This window comes from Mauremys reevesii, linkage group 3, assembly GCF_016161935.1.
Source record: "Mauremys reevesii isolate NIE-2019 linkage group 3, ASM1616193v1, whole genome shotgun sequence".
NCBI lineage: Eukaryota > Metazoa > Chordata > Testudines > Geoemydidae > Mauremys > Mauremys reevesii.
The window spans coordinates 116,191,133-116,208,355 of record NC_052625.1 but is presented as its reverse complement, the minus strand read 5'-3'; the positions used below and the strand labels follow the sequence as shown (position 1 = coordinate 116,208,355).

General features: G+C 41.4%; 1 protein-coding gene across 1 annotated transcript in view; it reads left to right on the top strand.

Moving 5' to 3' along the window:
• Positions 1–16,993, top strand: part of LOC120401570 (citron Rho-interacting kinase-like) — a 46,737-nt gene extending 29,744 nt beyond the window's left edge. The window contains exons 6-11 of the mRNA XM_039531684.1: positions 1,306–1,460; positions 3,447–3,609; positions 8,327–8,485; positions 13,179–13,346; positions 15,585–15,667; positions 16,606–16,993. Coding sequence (XP_039387618.1) covers positions 1,306–1,460; positions 3,447–3,609; positions 8,327–8,485; positions 13,179–13,346; positions 15,585–15,667; positions 16,606–16,762 — 885 coding nt within the window. The 3' untranslated portion in view covers positions 16,763–16,993. The remainder of the gene's footprint in view (positions 1–1,305; positions 1,461–3,446; positions 3,610–8,326; positions 8,486–13,178; positions 13,347–15,584; positions 15,668–16,605) is intronic.
• The last annotated feature ends 230 nt before the right edge of the window (positions 16,994–17,223 follow it).

Genomic DNA, 17,223 nt, shown 5'->3' with positions numbered 1-17,223 from the left:
GTGAATATCACAGAAACATGAATTACCTGCAGAGGTAATGGTGACTACTATATGGTTCAAATGAGTGGATTGAGTTTTAGACCTTGATCCTGCAATGACCTTTGCATCCACCTGGTGCCTTAAAGGCCTAATCCTGCACCACTGAAAATAGTGGGAATTTTGCATTGACTTCAGCTGGCAGGATAGAGCCTGTAGCGTATAAATTCCTTGAGGTAGGGTCTCAGACTTCCTACGTGTTTGTAAATTTCTTAGCACAATGGGGAACTAGTCTTGGTTGAAGTTTCTGGGTGCTGCCACATTCTAAATAATAATAAATGACAATATTTGGCTAGGAATATATTTCTTGAATTCAATCTGTGCATTTATATAAGGCAATACAAACAATTTAAATATTTTAGGATACTTTTGTGATGTCAAAGAAACAAGAAAAAAGCAACAAAAATGCAAAGTAGTATTAGCAGTTTAAAAGGTACTAATGTTTTGTCTAAATTTTATTTCTCCAGCTAGTCTGAAGTTCACTACTTGCACATTGTAAATGACTGTATAGAAAATATGAAGAATGACCCAGCACAATTTTTTCTTCAAGAACTGCTAATAGTTTATATATAATGCCAAGGCAATTTCAAATATACTATACAATTATTATAGAAACCCCAGTCCAGCAAATGTGTACACACACAAATAGTCCACTTGAGTTCAATAGGATTACTTGTGCATAAAATTGGTGGCATGTGTAAGTGTTTGCAGGATGCCAGTAACCCCTTTCTTATCTTCATTCCCCCCATCTGTTTTTTCAGTATTCTGGTAAATGGTTACTTCAAATAAACAGTAGTTCATTGATCAAATATTTGTGTGTGTGGTGAAATTTGATGGAGACACTTACCTGAATTGAAAAAAAAAGTGTTTGTTGATCAGGAAATGTTAAAATAATAGACATGTAAAAATATGTATTCCATCTTCGCACTGTCAATAAATTTTCTCAAGCATCCATATAATAAACCCTAACCACATACATACAGACACCACATTCATCAGCTGGGATTGAATTTAGAACTTTCAGCACCAAAAGCACAAGCCCCTACCACTTGAGCTTTATGTACCTGGTCAAGAGTCATCATCTGGTAAGACAAACAAGGAATCAGACTACTGGACAGTTTTATAGTAGTTAAACTAAAACCAGATTATTTATTGTAACTACTTAATGAGTGATGTATGTTTTACAGTTATTTTAGAAATAAACATAAAATGAGCCTCAGTCTTCATTCTGCTCTATCTTTGTCTCCTTTTATATATGTGGACACCAAGTTGAAGCAACGGTCAGAGCAGCGGACGGCAATAGAGTTGCAGCTTTCTGAAAAGAGAAAGGAACTTATGAAAGTGCAGTTTGCTGTGCATGAAATGGAAGACAAAGTATTTAAAAAAACTGCAATGATGCAAGACCAGATCACACATGACATCAGGTATTAGCCAAAGTATTTGGCAGTTTTTCGAGGGATGGTCAGGTATTGATGATTTGGGATTTACTAACCCATTAAACTCTAGCTTACTGGTTTCTGTCTTCACTACGGACGGGGTCACTTTAAGCTGGCATCCATTTTCTGACACATTGCAGGGAGTCATGATGTACGGCTTTCAGTTCATCCCCATCAACCAAAAGATGTTACACTCTGTTGACTTTTCAGCAGAGACACAACAGAGAAAATGGACATGTTGAAACAAAAGGTACTCTCTCTCATCCACAGAGGTAGTCCTTCCAGTTCAGGATCGACTAACATAAAGTGTAAGAGAGATTGCACAGTAGTTCCACTTGTGGCGTTTTAAGGGATAAATGGTTAGTTTTAGTCCCCGTAGTTAACAATTTAGCACCCTTCCAAAATTTGCTTAATTTTAAAATTAGAGAGGGTTCCTTCTGGGGAAGAGCAGCCAATTGGAACTACTGCAGGAAGCAAGTGAAGCTTTTGCCCTCTCCCCTCAGGAGACACGATTCTCACAGGAAGGGAGGAGGGAAAAAAGAGAGCCCAGCAGCTCAGGGCAGCTTCAATCCATCTCCCCCTCTCCATTTCTGTGAGCAAAGAGACAGCTCTTCTCTGCACACCTTCCACCCTTCCCTCTAACAGCTGGCCTGGGAAAGGGCAGAGGGGATGAAGAACTCCTGGGTCTGCCAGCTCACTCAGCCAGGAAGGAGAAGAGAACACTGCATTAGCCCTCTGCCTCTGGCTTGGGAGAGTGGGATGAAGAGCCCCAGGAATAGGCGAAGCAGAGGGGAGGCTGGGGGAATTCTTCTTGAGTTTCTCTAAAAGACAGTATTTTATTTTTCCTTCTCAGCTATGAAAAATAATGAAAAAATGAACATTAATCCTAAATAATTATTCTAAAAATGAATCATTGCACCTGATTGGCTCAATAGAGATGTGGTAAACTAAGGGCGTACATGTGAGCTGGGGAAAATGAGGGATAGGATGTAGAAACGGGGGTGTGAGAGAGCAGGGAAACATGAGGGAGGGAAACTTCTGTGTGTGTGGGGAAACAGGTACAGGAGGAAGAGGGAGACTGGAGCTGTGTGTGCAGGGGAATGTGAGGTGTAGGAGGGAGGGGGAAACTAGGGGGTATGTGTGTGGGCAGGGGAAAGAGGAGTACATGTGGTAGGGGAAAACTAGGGTGTGCATTCCAGCTATTTTGTGCTGGTCTGGCAATGCAAAACAGCTGTAAACCAGCTTAATTGACCACTATTCTCTTGCTGCTATGCAGAGCTTGAGTTGGCCAAAATCAGTCAGATCAAATCTAACCTCAAAATATAACATAAAAATGATTTAAGGCTGGTAATACATACTTTCAGATCTTTAGAAATTTCACATGGTAGCATTCTCGGGAGGATTCTTGTTAGTGTTCAGGTATGAAATTTTTAATAATTGTAACTGATTTTATCATTTTTACATGAGTGTCCTGAGGGCTTTTAAATTGTGTAATATATTTTACTTGACTAGTGCTAATTTCCTTGATTTACTTGTTTTGAGAGAAAAAGAGAATATCTGTGTGTGCACAAGCATTATATTAATTCTCCGTTGTTACAACAGTATGCCCTCCTACAAGCAAGATGTGCCTTGCTAGTGATTCATCCTTGTTTTTAGAATTAATTTTTAATAAACAGAGCTAGATAGATTGTATAATATAACTAACAATGTTAGGTTGCTTTTTGACAGATTTAGGATACAAAGTTTATGGAAAGGGCTGATTTTAATGAGATAATTCAGAAAGCTGTATAAAATGTCCTAACATTAAGATCCTATTATACAAACCTTATAATTGGATCTTAATGTTAGGACAATTTATACAACTTTCTGAATAATGTCATATATATCTTTTAAAAATATGGCTTGTCATTTTCAGATGGAACAATTTTTAACAATTAATAAATATTATTTTCTCTGTGCATTTTTTCTGATCAGAAGTGAGATAAGTTTTCTTCATCAGCAGTTGAGAGAGAAAGAACTACTGGCAGAGCAGGATCGTTTCTTAAGAAGCAAAATGATGGATGATTATGCATCCCTGACCACAGAGACTGCTGTGCTGCGTTCCCAACTCTTGGAACTTAACAAGCAACTGAACATAGTAAGAATGGGATAGGGAATGACCAATTAACATATAAAAAAAAACCACTAAACAAAGTTAGTTCAATTAAGACAACATAGATTAACATGATGATCCTTTTCCACTGCCTCATTAAAACATCTAAGATTCTATATTTTTACACTTCAGTAATGTTCAGACTATATTCAATTCACTTTTCTTAGTAAAAGAAACAGTTGAGACTACAAAGGAAATCTGATCCAAATTAGAGAACATCTTTAAATTTCTGAAGGCACATGATAAAAGTAGGCAATTAAATTTTCTTTTTTCCTCTCTCTCTAGAGTGGTAAACTCCTAGTGGTTTTTAAATATGAACACATCAACATGCAATTCAAACTCAGAAATTAGCATTTTTATTTAAATATGCATGTTCTTATTAAATCAGCAGTTTCCTGAAGCTTGCACTTGCTATTTCGATCTGTAATGCTTTGGCCTAATTTTCACCTGAGATGTTGCTTAAAGACTCCCCTCTGCCTTTAAATTCCATTTGATGGCAGTGACTTCTGAACCCTAAGCAAAAAATGCTACAGTAATCCTTCATATGTGGGATAGGTGTGAAAAAACAAAGATCATTAAGAAGTGCTGAATTGACCTGCCCTCAAATATAGAATGAGTTTCAAGTCATTAATTGGAAAGAGGTTGTAGAACATAACTGAAAGATGAAGGCACTTTGTCAAATGATGCATTGCATTCTTTTTCAACCCCTGAGACATTTGGGCCAGATTCATCAAAAGTTTCATGGATGCGTCTTTGAGCCTACTTCTCGTTTCTTCTGCCTGTGTCTGGGTTCCTAAATACTCCATACCAAGCAGCTCCTGGGTGTGACGGTGCCACCCATAAGGCTTTATGGAAATATGCTTGTGTATGTGTATATATATATAAAAACATAACTAGAATGTGTTTTATGTTACATATGCCATGTAACATATCTCTGTAAAGGTCATGATCTACTAAATCTATTAATCCTATTTGTATGTATGTATCATTTTTGAATTCAAAGTTATGAATATTGGCTGCATACTTGTTTGATTCTAAGTAGGCTGTAGTGAAGCAGTTGGTCAGCTTCCTGAGAAAACACTATTCTCAGTAAGTGCCCAATCAAGAAACACTTAAGCCAACAATGAACTTGGAGACACCCATCCACGTCTGGGCTTTCCCAGACATGTGGCTTGGCTGGTAAGGAACTCAGTCATGCATGGACATGTGACTTGCCCAGGTGACTCCAAAACTCCATTTTGTAGCTGGACTTTGCATAGGGGTGAGGAGGGGGTCTCCACCCACAAGAGAAAGTCTATTTAAGCCCAGGGGAGACCCCTCCATTTTGTCTTCCGCTGGCTAAAGAGAAGGCCTCTCCACCCCCAGAGATACCTGAAAGAAACTGGAACAAAGGACAGTGACTGCAAGGGGTGTGAGTGATTGCTGGACCCAGACTAAAAGGAGATTAGTCTGTAAAAGGAAGCATTCTGGAACTGGTGAGAATCTTATCTGTAGTCAGTTTGATTAGACATAGACTTGCGGGTTTTATTTTATTTTACTTGGTAATTCACTTTGTTCTGTCTGTCACTACTTGGAACCACTTAAATTCTACTTTCTGTATTTAATAAAATCACTTTTTACTTATTAACTCAGAGTATGTATTAATACCTGGGGAGGGCAAACAGCTGTGCATATTCATGTCAAGCCAGGCGTACAACACTCCTTACACAAATTTCAACAGAGACAACAGAGACCTCATTCCAAGTTTATTCACAACATTGTTTCAGATTTTCACTTAAATGAATCTATTTATCTCTTCATTTTCTTTCCAAAACCAAAAATTGTGCTTCTAAACAATGAGCCATTTCTTCCCAGAGAATATTTAAATGTATTATATTTAAATTTCAATATTTTATCACATGGCTAATAACACTCGTTCCTTCAAATATCAAAGCTCATTCCTCTAGAACTCAGGCTGCCTCAGAAATCTCCATATCTGAGATCTGCAAGGCAGCCACTAGGAATAATCTCCTTGACTTGGCCACAAAATCAGATGGCAGATTTGGACGGGTATTGTTAAAATGACAATTTAGGTAGTGGTAGCTAGGACTCCTTAGTAACTGAGGGGATGGCAGCTGCTTAAGCAGATGTGAAGGTACTAGATAAATAATTATTAGTTTTTTTACATTTTCATTGCCAGTGTGTTAGTTTTTAAAAGAAAAATATTTTAGCATCTGAGAATATTTGCAGCAAGTTAGTAAAAATTTCCAGATATGTAAGATAAATCTTGGCTAAACTTACTTGACTGACTCCCTTAAAAAGGACTCAGAGTATTTTCTCCAAATCCAGTTGTGTAGTTTATTTTTACATTCTATAGAAACAAAATCGGCTCTTCTCAAGTAGTGTCCCTATGAGTGCTCTACTGTAGGTGTGTTTGTGTTCCTCCACTGCTGATTGGAAAACTTTGGTAGCTGTGTCCATTAGACCCACACACGCGCAGTCTCTCCTTGTGCTGCACCACAAAGCTAGCCAGCGCACGCGGGCTAACCTCCCTCAGTTCCTTCTCAACTGCCCCAACTAGAGACAGAGGCATTAGCAGTCCATTAAGACTATTGTTTAATTTTACATACCTATAGTTAGTCTCCTAGTTATAGTTCTAGTCATAGTATTCTTCTCCTTCTCCTTATTTTACCCTTGGAAATAAAAACAACTCCCCACCCCAAACCTTTAATTTCTTTCCCACTTTTTCTCCCCATTGGGGACCCTTTTCCCCAACAGGGTATGCCCAGTCCGCTAGGCTTCAAAAAATGCCTTACTTGTAAAGAGGCGATCCTAGGTGCAGAGAAGCACTCAGTGTATTTGCTGCCTCAGGGAAGGGTGCTTACCGTGGCGGGCCGCGTACCAAAGGTTGTCGATCCCTGGGCTACTGCTTGGTTCCAACACCTAGAAAGCTCCTGTTCAAGAGGTAGAAGAGGTTCTGTTACACAGTAGAAAGTCCTCAACGTGACGTAACTTACCTGCAGTAATGCTCCAGGTTACAGATTTGGTGCATGTCCCAATAAATCTCCCCAACTTCTGCGAATCTTCCACATTACTCTTTGACCCTAAAAAAAGTCAGGTCTATCTCTAAGCTCTCTTAGGGTCCGCCTAGAGGCTATAACAGCTTTCCACCAACCTGTGGAAGGGTACTCCGTGCTGTCACACCCAACCACTCAGAGGTTCCTCAAGGCTATAGTAACCTCTTCCCTCAACCTGTAATTGCCAGGATCACCTCTGGAGCCTTTTTTAAAATCAGCATTACCTTAGCTACCCTCCAGTCATCTGGTAGAGGCTGATTTAAGTGATGGATTACATACCACAGTTAGTAGCTTTGCAATTTCATATTAGAGTTCCTTCAGAACTCTTGGGTGAATATCATCTAGTCCTTGTAACTTATTACTGTTTAATTTATCCATTTGTTCCAAAACCACCTCTGTTGACACCTCAATCTTCAGACAGTTCCTCAGATTTGTCACCTAAAAAAATGGTTTAGGTATGTAAAGACCAATGCAAAGAATTCATTTAGTTTCTCCCCTCAACATCCTTGTCTTCCTTGAGTGATCCTTTAGCACCTTCATTGTCCAGTGGCTCCACTGATTGTTTGGCAGGCTTCCTGCTTCTGATGTATTTTTTTAAAAAAATGCTGTTGGTTTTTGAGATTTTTGCTAGTTAGTCTTCAAAATCTTTTTTTCTAAAATGTATGTAAGTGTAATTAAAAAGTTATGTATCTATATTGAAAAATATGTTCTTAAGGTAAGCCAGGCCACCAGGAGGTGACATGCCTTGGACAGGTTCCATCAGGCAAGGAGTAATAGTAACTTTTCTTTCTGTGTATTGTCTGCTTCACAATGGAAGCCTAGTTGTGTTGAGCCTGATGCTAATGAAGAGTCTGTGAAATCATGAGAGAAAATCTGTGTGAAAAAAAATGAAACAACAAAGGAGTATCCTGTTTATGAGTAAAGACTTTTGGGGAATAACTGGGGCTGACTGAGGTACACCCTGGATTCTTCACTGAGGAATGAACTGTCAGTGTCTTGTGTCTTATGAAAGGAGGGTTATAGCCAACCTGGCTGGAAAACGCTGAGATGACTTTGGGTGAGCTAAACTTCATTAGACAGGAAAATATCTTGTTAATTAATCCTAGGCTGTAGAATGTGTGGTATGATTTTTTTTTATTTTTTTTTACAGGTAACCAGTTGTTTCCAATACTTTTACTTGTGACCTTCTCAAATCTATTTTTTGTTAAATACTCGTATTTGTTTTCACTATAAACACATCTAAGTGCTGTGTGTTAAGAGGAGATGTGACCTAAGGTGTAACTGGTAAACTGTGGGTACTGTTCCTTTTGGGAACAGCAAATCTCTGAATTATCTGAGTGTCTATTGGACATGGGGCTGGACAGTCCAGGGAAATGCTCAGAGGGCTCCGGTTTTGGAGAGTGCCTGTCACTAACCTGCAGAGGTTGTAGTGGACCCTGCATAGGCTAAGAAGGGAGTGCTTGCATTACCTGTGGCCAGTGGAGTCAGGGAGCTGACGCATGGCAGGCACAGGCAGGGCTTCCTCATGCTAAGAACAGGTGGTAGTGAAATCCTTCATAACCCTGGGGGCTCCTGGGAAGCATCACAACAATCTTACTTCATTTTAATATATTTTGATCCAGTTGTGCTTTTATGATGTATTTCAGGAGAGAGCCCTCAGGGAAGAGAGTTATACATCTCAGTCTTCCAGCTTTACTCAACTTCTCAAAGTGAAAGACCAAGAAGAGCATCTGAAACATGAGATCAAGATGCACCAAGATCTCTTGCAGCAGGAAAAAAAAAACTTGCAGGAACTTACGGAAAAGGTTGTCTGTGACTACACTGACTTTCTAAATGCATCTTCATTGTTCGCCTAAAGATAAGGAATCATATTCTTTTCTATTAGATTCATTTGTTAAGAAGAGGTATACTCCACTTTGTGCTCACAGGACATGATCCAGCTCCCATTGAAGTCAACAGGAGTCTTTTAATTTATTTCAATGGGAAATGGAACAGATGCATAGTGCTCTGCCTTACTAATTGAAGGAAGGCCTAGTGGTAAGATTTATTTTTTCCATTTATGGTACTGCTCACCCAGCACCATGAATCAAAAGTGTACTGGTTCGTTCTGTTTGGAGCCATTTTATTTATTATTCAGACATCACGGGCCTCCAGAAGCCATGACTCCAGACTCTCTCTCATGATCTGAAGTTGAGTAATTTCTTCATGGCTGACTTTGCCATTCTGGAGTCACTGTGTTTTATCCCAGTTTTCCTGTGACTCCTGCTATATGCAGCTACCATCACAACACTTTCCCACTTTTCAGAAAGACAGATTATGCAGACATCTCCAGGGACGCTGTCACTGGCTTTTTGTTCGGCCAGTTGGGGGGTTTGCCTTGAAGTAATAGCACCCCCTTTTTTTTCCCCTCAGACGTTGGTGTTCTTATGTGATCACATAATAAGTCATTAATACAAAATAACCAAGTCCCTGCATTGAATCTTCTTTCTAGCTCTGAATTTTCATTGATTATAGCTAAGGCTACATTTTAATCATGGGTATTTTTAGTACAAGTCATGGACGGGTCATGCTCAGTAAACAAAAATATACAGCCTGTGACCTGTCCATGACTTTTACTATATACCCCTAACTAAACCTGGGGCCGGGAGGCTGAGGGTGCTCTGGGGAGGCGGGCTGGGGGGGCACAGCCTGGGACCCCCGCCAGTGCTGGGGAGGGAGGGTTGGCGGGGCTGGCAGGCTCCCTACTCGGCTCGAACCGGCATGACCCTGCAGCTCCTAGGGGGAGGGGCGTCCAGGGGGCTCTACGCGCTGCTTCTGCCACAAGCGCCGGCTCCGCAGCTCCCATTGGCCGGGAATTGCCAATGGGAGCTGCAGGGCTGGCTCCTGCAGGCATGCGCAGTGCACGGAGCCCCCTGACCCTTCCACCTAGGAGCTGCAAGGACATGCTGGTGGGAGACCCCCCCAAGTAAGCGCTACCCTGTACCCTAACCCCAGCCCTGAGCCCCTTCCCACATACCCAAATTGCTGCTGCTGGCCCAGGAGCTGCCGGCTCGGGCAGCCCCTGGACCAGCACCGGCTGCTGAAGAAGTGACGGAGGTCACAGAATCCATGACTTCCGTGACAGACGCAGCCTCAGTTATAGTTCTTGAAGAAAATCAGTGTTGATTTATTATTGGTGCAGCTAATGGCATTATGAGAACTGCTCCCTGCTATAATGAGGGTAACAACAAATACCACTTCTAAGGAAGCTTTGACTATTACTTAACAAGTCTTTAGTCCTTTTGATATATTATTATTATTATTTATTTTATTATCATAGTACCTAGTCATGGACCAAGTCCCCATTGTGCTAGGTACTGTACAAACACAAAATAAAAAGGAGGTATAGCAGCTCTCTGGGGATCCTAAGGGTATGTCTACACAGTTGCTGGGAGCAAGTCTTGCAGCCTTAGTTGACAGTCTTTTGCTAGAGGGGCTCGAGCGAGCATGCTAAAAATAGCTGCATAGATATTGCTTTGACATTCAAGCTGGAGCTCAGGCTCTGAAGCCCACATCCCTCCCTAGGCTTCAGAGCCTGTGCTCCAGCATGAGCTGGAATGTCTATCTGCATTGCTGTTTTTAGCATGCTAGTGTGGCCCCACTAGCACAAGTCTGTAGACTCAGACTGCAAGATTTGCTTCCAGCAGCTGTGTAGGAAGCCCCTAAGTGTCTCAGTTGGATACCCTGCAGCAAGTCTGTGTGAGCACAAAAATAGAGCTCTGATAACTGGCTAAACTGGCCCTGAGTTTGGTAATTAGTTGTCAAATAAACCCACTACTGCAAAGTAATTGTCATGTATAAAACCAAGCTGGAATGGGCAAGTAGTTCTGGATTCTCACGCCCCAGTCCAGCAGAACACAGACTTGTCACAGAGATGATGGGTTTATTTGGTAAAGAGGTTGTAAGCTGTAGTTAGTTTAACATTCTGTTTAATTTGTAGTTCACCATAAACAGTGCTCCTAAGGGTACGTCTACACTACGGGACTATTCTGAATTTGCATAAACCGGTTTTGTAAAACAGATTTTATAAAATCGATTGCGCGCGGCCACACTAAGCCCATTAATTCGGTGGTGTGCGTCCGCGGTCTGAGGCTAGCGTCGGCTTCTGGAGCGTTGCACTGTGGGTAGCTATTCCCTAGCTATCCCATCGTTCCCGCAGCCTCCCCCGCCCCTTGGAACTTCCGGGTTGAGATCCCAGTGCCTGATGGGGCAAAAATCATTGTCGCGGGTGGTTCTGGGTAAATGTCGTTAGTCACTCCTTCCTCTGGGAAAGCAACGGCAGACAAGCATTTCGCCTTTTTCCCTGGATTGCCCTGGCAGATGCCATAGCATGGCAATCATGGAGCTTGTTTTGCCTTTTGTGACTCTCACCGTATGTGTACTAGATGCCGCTCACAGAGGTGATTCAGCAGCGCTACACAGAAGCATGCTTTTGCTTTTGCATGACAGCAGAGATGGTTACCAGCCATACTGCACCATCCAAACCCTTCCATAAATTGGAACTAAGATGATCATGGCTACCAGTCCTTTTGTACCATTTGCTGCTGTCATAAGTGCCCCTGGCTGCCCTTAGCCAGGGCGCAAAACAAATTGGGAATGACTCCCTGAGTCAATCCCTCCTTTTTGGTATCTAAAAATAGAATCAGTCCTGCCTAGAATATAGGCAAGTGTACTAGATAACCACTGTATCATAGAACCAGAGAGCACAGCTGCTCTGTGTCAGATCCTGCAGAAACTATGATCTGTATGCTATTCACAGGGGGTGCTCCTGTAACAACCCCACCTGTTGATTCCGTTCTTCCCCCAGCCTTTCTGGGCTACTGTAGCATTGTCCCCCCACTTGTGTGATGAAGTAATAAAGAATGCAGGAATAAAAAGACATGGTGACTTGTTAGTGAGAAATGAGTGGAAGGCAGCCTCCAGCTGCTATGATAGTCCAGACAGGACATTAAGCAGTGTGTAGGAGAGAAGCCCAGCATCCCTCTGCTAGTCCAGGGGCAACTGAATCTGTTCTTTACACATGAAGGGTGGGGGCTGATGGAGCTCAGCCCCCTGCTGCTATGATGACGATGGTTACCAGCCATACTGCACCATCCACCAGAAAATTAGGCCAGGCGCCCTTGATCGACCTGACGGATGCTAGTCAGCATGGTTACTGCCCCATGTGCCAATAGGCTGATGACGAGGATGGTTACCAGTCCTTTTGTACCATCAGCCACCCATGGCAGGGGGGGAGTGAGGATGTTGGTGTTGACGGCTGCAGCATCGTGTCTATCTGCAGCATTCAGTAAAGATAGGGTGACATGTAAAAGAGTCAGAGAATTGTTTTCCCTTTCGCTTCTGGGGGTGGGGGGGGGTGTGAGTAGATTGCCAAGCTATGCCCTGACCCACCGCGGACACTGTGTTTGACCCTAGAAGCATTTGGAGCTCAGCCAAGAATGCAAATACTTTTCGGAGGCTGCAGGAACTGTGGGATAGCTTCAGTCCTCCAGTCCATGAGCGTCCATTTGATTCTTTGGCTTTCCGTTACGCTTGTCACGCTGCAGTGTGCTGAGTCCCTGCTATGGTATCTGTCTGGAGATTTTTAAAAAAGGATTCTGAATTTCATCTTCTGTAACGGAGCGCTGATAGAACGGATTTGCCTGCCCTTACAGCGATCACATCCGCATGGTCCGTGCTGGAGCTCTTTTTTTATTTTGATTTCGGACTGCATCGCCACCCGTGCTGATCGGAGCTCCACGCTGGGCAAACAGGAAATATTCAAAAGTTCGCGGGGCTTTTCCTGTCTACCTGACCACTGCATCCGAGTTCAGATTGCGGTCCAGAGCGGTCACTGCTGCACTGTGGGATAGCTCCCGGAGGCCAATACCGTCGATCAGCGTCCACACTAACCCTAATCCGATATGTTAATACCGATACTTACTTCTCGATTCTCAGGAGTACAGAAACCGGTTTAAAGAGCCATTAAAATCGATATATGGTGCCTCCTAGTGTGGACGGTTGTGGCGTTAAATCGGTTTTACGCTCCTAAAAACGGTTTAAACGCCTAGTGTAGACCAGGCTAAGGTGGTCACAGACTGAAAGTAACATTTGCTGATGCTGGCTGCATGTTGGTAGGTGCATAATGAGAAAAACAATGTCTTTAGGTCTCAGAAGTGAGGAAGACCAAACTTTGATTGCAGATGGCTGATCCCAGAGAGCGATCCCAAACTCAGAAATCAGTATCACCCTTTACTTAAATTGGAATTATTATTAATTTTTTTAGATAAACAAACTATGGGAGTGGTGTAATCCCAAGTGTTCCAAAAGCTTACATAACAGAAAGCATTTCTGTAAGCAGTCACTTGTATTTGAAATTGAAAAATATTCCAGCTTGTGTGTGCTTGTGCATGTACATAGTTAGCATACATATACATTTTTGTCTTTTATGAGCTTGACCCTGGCTTGTTCTTCTCACAGATTCATATTTTGGAACAAGGAAGCACATCTCTTGACTTAAATGTAGCAACAATATTTAGTCGAATAGCTGAAATGAAGGGTATGCTGGACAAAGAGGAACAGGATAATATTGAACTACAAAGAGATAAAGCTTTGTTGGTAGATCTTGTATCTAGTTTACAAAACCAGGTAAATTGCTTTATCTAATCTATATGATGAAATCAGGAACCTTAAAATAAACATAGGGCCCAATCTAACTTTCACTGAAGTGAGTAGTAGACTGATGAACTGATTCAGTGCATTCCCACTGCCCCGATAGGTAGGCCCTACCAAATTCGTGGCCATGAAAAATGCATCAAGGACCATGAAATCTGTTATTTTGTGTGCTTTTACCCTATATTATACAGATGTCACAGGAATGACCTGAGTTTCTCAAACTGGGGGTCCTGACCCAAAAGAGAGTTGCAGGAAGGTCACAAGGTTATTTTTGGGGGGTTGCACTACTGCCACCCTTACTTCTGCGCTGCCCTCAGACCTAGGTGGCCGGAGAGCAGCAGCTGTTGGTCGGATGCCCAGCTCTAAAGGCAGCGCCCCACCAGCAGCAGCAATGCAGACGTAAGCGTGGCAGTACTATACTATGCCATCCTTACTTCTGCACTGCCTTCAGAGTTGGGTGGCCGGAGAGTGGTGGCTGCTGAGGACCCAGCTCCAGAGGCAGTGCAGAAGGGTGGCAACGCCATACCATGCCATCCTTACTTCTGCACTGCTGCTGGTGGCGGCTCAGCCTTCAGAGCTGGGCTCCCGGCCAGCAGCCACCGCTCTCCAGCTGCCCAGCACTGAAGGCAGCACTGCCGCCATCAGCAGCACAGAAGTAAGGGTAGCAGTACTGCAACCCCCACCTACAGTAACCTTGCGACCCTCCCCCCAACACACAACTCCTTTTTGGCTCAGGACCCCTACAAATTACAACACTGAAATTTCAGATTTTAATAGCTGAAATAATAAAATTTACTATTTTTAAAATCCTATGCCAGTGAAATCGATAAAAATGGACCGTGAATTTGGTAGGACCTTACTCATAGGGCTTCTGGAAAGCCCCTGGCAGAGGTTCACACTTCCCCCTGACTAAAACTTCAAATTAGGATGAAGTTGAAAGCCCTACTTTCCCTTTTCCTGGGGGAAATCCCCCCTAAGTTCAGAAGATGGTAAATCTATCCTTTAGTATTATAATTGAATCTGTTACATCAACTACTCTGTGACTGTTGTCTGTTGTAATTTGTAACATAGACATTTCCTAGGAACCTGTGTTTCTTTATTTTTCAGAACTGTGCTAAACACCAGGTATACTTTGGATCCAAAAATAAACAGCAAAAGAACTTAGAAAAAGTGAAAATGAAAACTACATTGAGTTTTTTATTCTCATTTCGAATATTCCACTGAATATGAATGAAAGGGAGTAAATTATAAGTGTGGTGCCCTAAAGAATAACTTAATATTTTCCCAATCTCCTATTCGGGAAAAAAAGTAATCAAAGCATGACCTTGGCATTTCCAGCCAAAGTATGTGACTAAAGATATGTCTACACAGCAAAAAAAAAAAAAAAAAAAAATCACAGCTGGCCCGGGCTCAGGCTGTGGGGGTGTTTCATTGCTGTATAGACTTCTGGCTCAGGTTGGAGCCTGAGCTCTCGGACACTCCCATCCTACAGGGTCTTAGAGCCTGGGCTCCAGCCTGAGCCCAGAGGCCTAGACAGCAATGAAACAACTTGCACAGGCCAGCCGCAGGCTTTTCTTTGCTGTGTAGACATACCCTTGGAGTCTCTTGTCCCCCTGTTGGTGGTAGATCTAATTTTTGGCAATCCTAACAGGAGTTAAGGCTCATCTAAATTCATTGTGGACTGCCATTTTGCTCATGCAGTCTCTTCATGCCTATGCTGCAGCTTCATCCTGGTATGTGATCTTTCAGCCCAGGGGACTGACAATCAGTGCTGATATTTTATTGCCATCCTTAGGACTGTGTTGTGAACCATGCATCGCAATCCCTCAGTATTAACTGTGGGCAGTTTAATGGGATTTAAGAGTACTCAGCATCCTGTAGAATCTTGCCCTTAATCTCTCTGCAGAATGGATTTAAGGTTGATCACAAATGACAAACAGAGAACCACTTAAGGCTCTCACTAAACCGAATGGTGTCATTTTAGTATATGTGTCATCAGGTGGCAAAAAAATAGCCTGTGAAATGTACTAAATATCGCCAACAAAATTGAATTATTGTCTTTGATTACTCTGTGTTTTAAAAACAGAGCAATCTCAACTGTGTACATAGCTATCCAATAACTCATAAGACTTTAAAAATCTTAATTCACTTGCTTTTGGTTTTGTTCTGTCTGGCCTTCTTTTTCAACTGACAATATTTTCCCCATTACAGCTTGTTGGGAGGGACAATGAATTCTCGCAAACATCTACTAAGATGCTGCAGCTTGATCAGGATATTTCAGCACTGAAAACAAAGTATGTGCTACGTCAGTCTCTTCAGACAGAAAAATGGCAGGAAATCTCCAAAATGGCAAGCTCGATGAGGAAACTTACCAAATCAATGACAGATGTAGCTGATAGCATGGGGAAATATTAGCTTGGGTGACGCAGTTAGAGATGCTATGCTGTAGATGGAAAATTAATCCTTTAAGTACACCATGACTTTAATTTCAGTGGGCTATTCATCTTTATGATCACTTTTGTTTTTAACAAAATTGATTTCAGAGATTTAAAATGCTATGAAAATACTTGTAATGGAGCAGTTTCTTTTTCACTCTACCACATAGACATGAGATTGTCTTCATGAAGCCAATAAACAGTATAGATTTGGTTTCTTAAATGTATTTGAAATCTAGTAAGTGTAGATCTAGCTTTGGTGATTGCCAAATATTGTAATTTTGGTCAGTAAAATGTTACTCAGTTTCTCTTTATACAGTAATGAATATGTTTTCTTGTGTGAAAAAATGAGTGATATGTGAGTGAAAAAGATTTCATCCATAATAGGGCTTCATAAAAATATGAATAAAATAACCTATTTTTCAGCAGATTTAATGGATTTAGATGCATAATTCCCATTAAATTTAATCCATATCTCTTAGACAGCTTTGAAAATCTCATCTTATATTTTTTAAAACGCAAATGTACTAATTGTGCTCTATTCAGTGAAACAGTTATATATAGAGAGAGGTTGCTCTGCTGTTTCACAAAGTTTTAACTATATCCTGCCATTAGTATGTTTTGAAATTTTTAATCCAAAATATCTATTTACTTAGATTAGAGAGACAAGGTGGGTGAGGTAATAGCTTTTATTGGACCAACTTCTGTTGGTAAGAGAGACAAGCTTTCGAGCTTACACAGAGCTCCTCTTCAGGTCCTGAGATATTACCTCACCCACCTTCTCTCTAATATCCTAGGATCGACACAGCTACACCACTACTGCATATTGACTTAAATAGTACTTCTGTGCAGAGATCTACTTATGGAAGAATGTCTCCTTATTTGAAAAGATATGAAACACTGCAATCAATTTTTCTTACATTCAGCATACTGCTGTCACCGTTGCATGAGTAGTAAACTCTTCTGTGCAGTCAAAAGAGATGTACAAATCATAAATGGGGCACGCTTGCCGGAAAAAATCTATTCATATTTTACAATCATTCAAATTCAAAAGCAGCAGCCTATGCATATTAAAAGGAACGTTTTTTTCAAATGTATATAAATTAAGGCTGCCTTGGGCAGATCTGGCACTTTCAAGTTTTGTCTTAAAAACAAAGTTGAGCTGTAATATGAAATCTGTACTTTGCAATGTTCTAAAATATTTTCCAATAAACAATCATTTTTCTTACTTATAAATGTTCATTTTAGACTATCTACAATCTTTTTCATTTAGTTCCATTATTTTTTCTTAAAACTAACATGTTACATGTTGTTGTTAGGTCCACAAATAAGGGTCCAAAACGTTCTTTACCTCATATTACCTTATTGCCCTGTTATCTTTACTCTCTCATTTTAGCCTCCAACAAGTCCAGCCT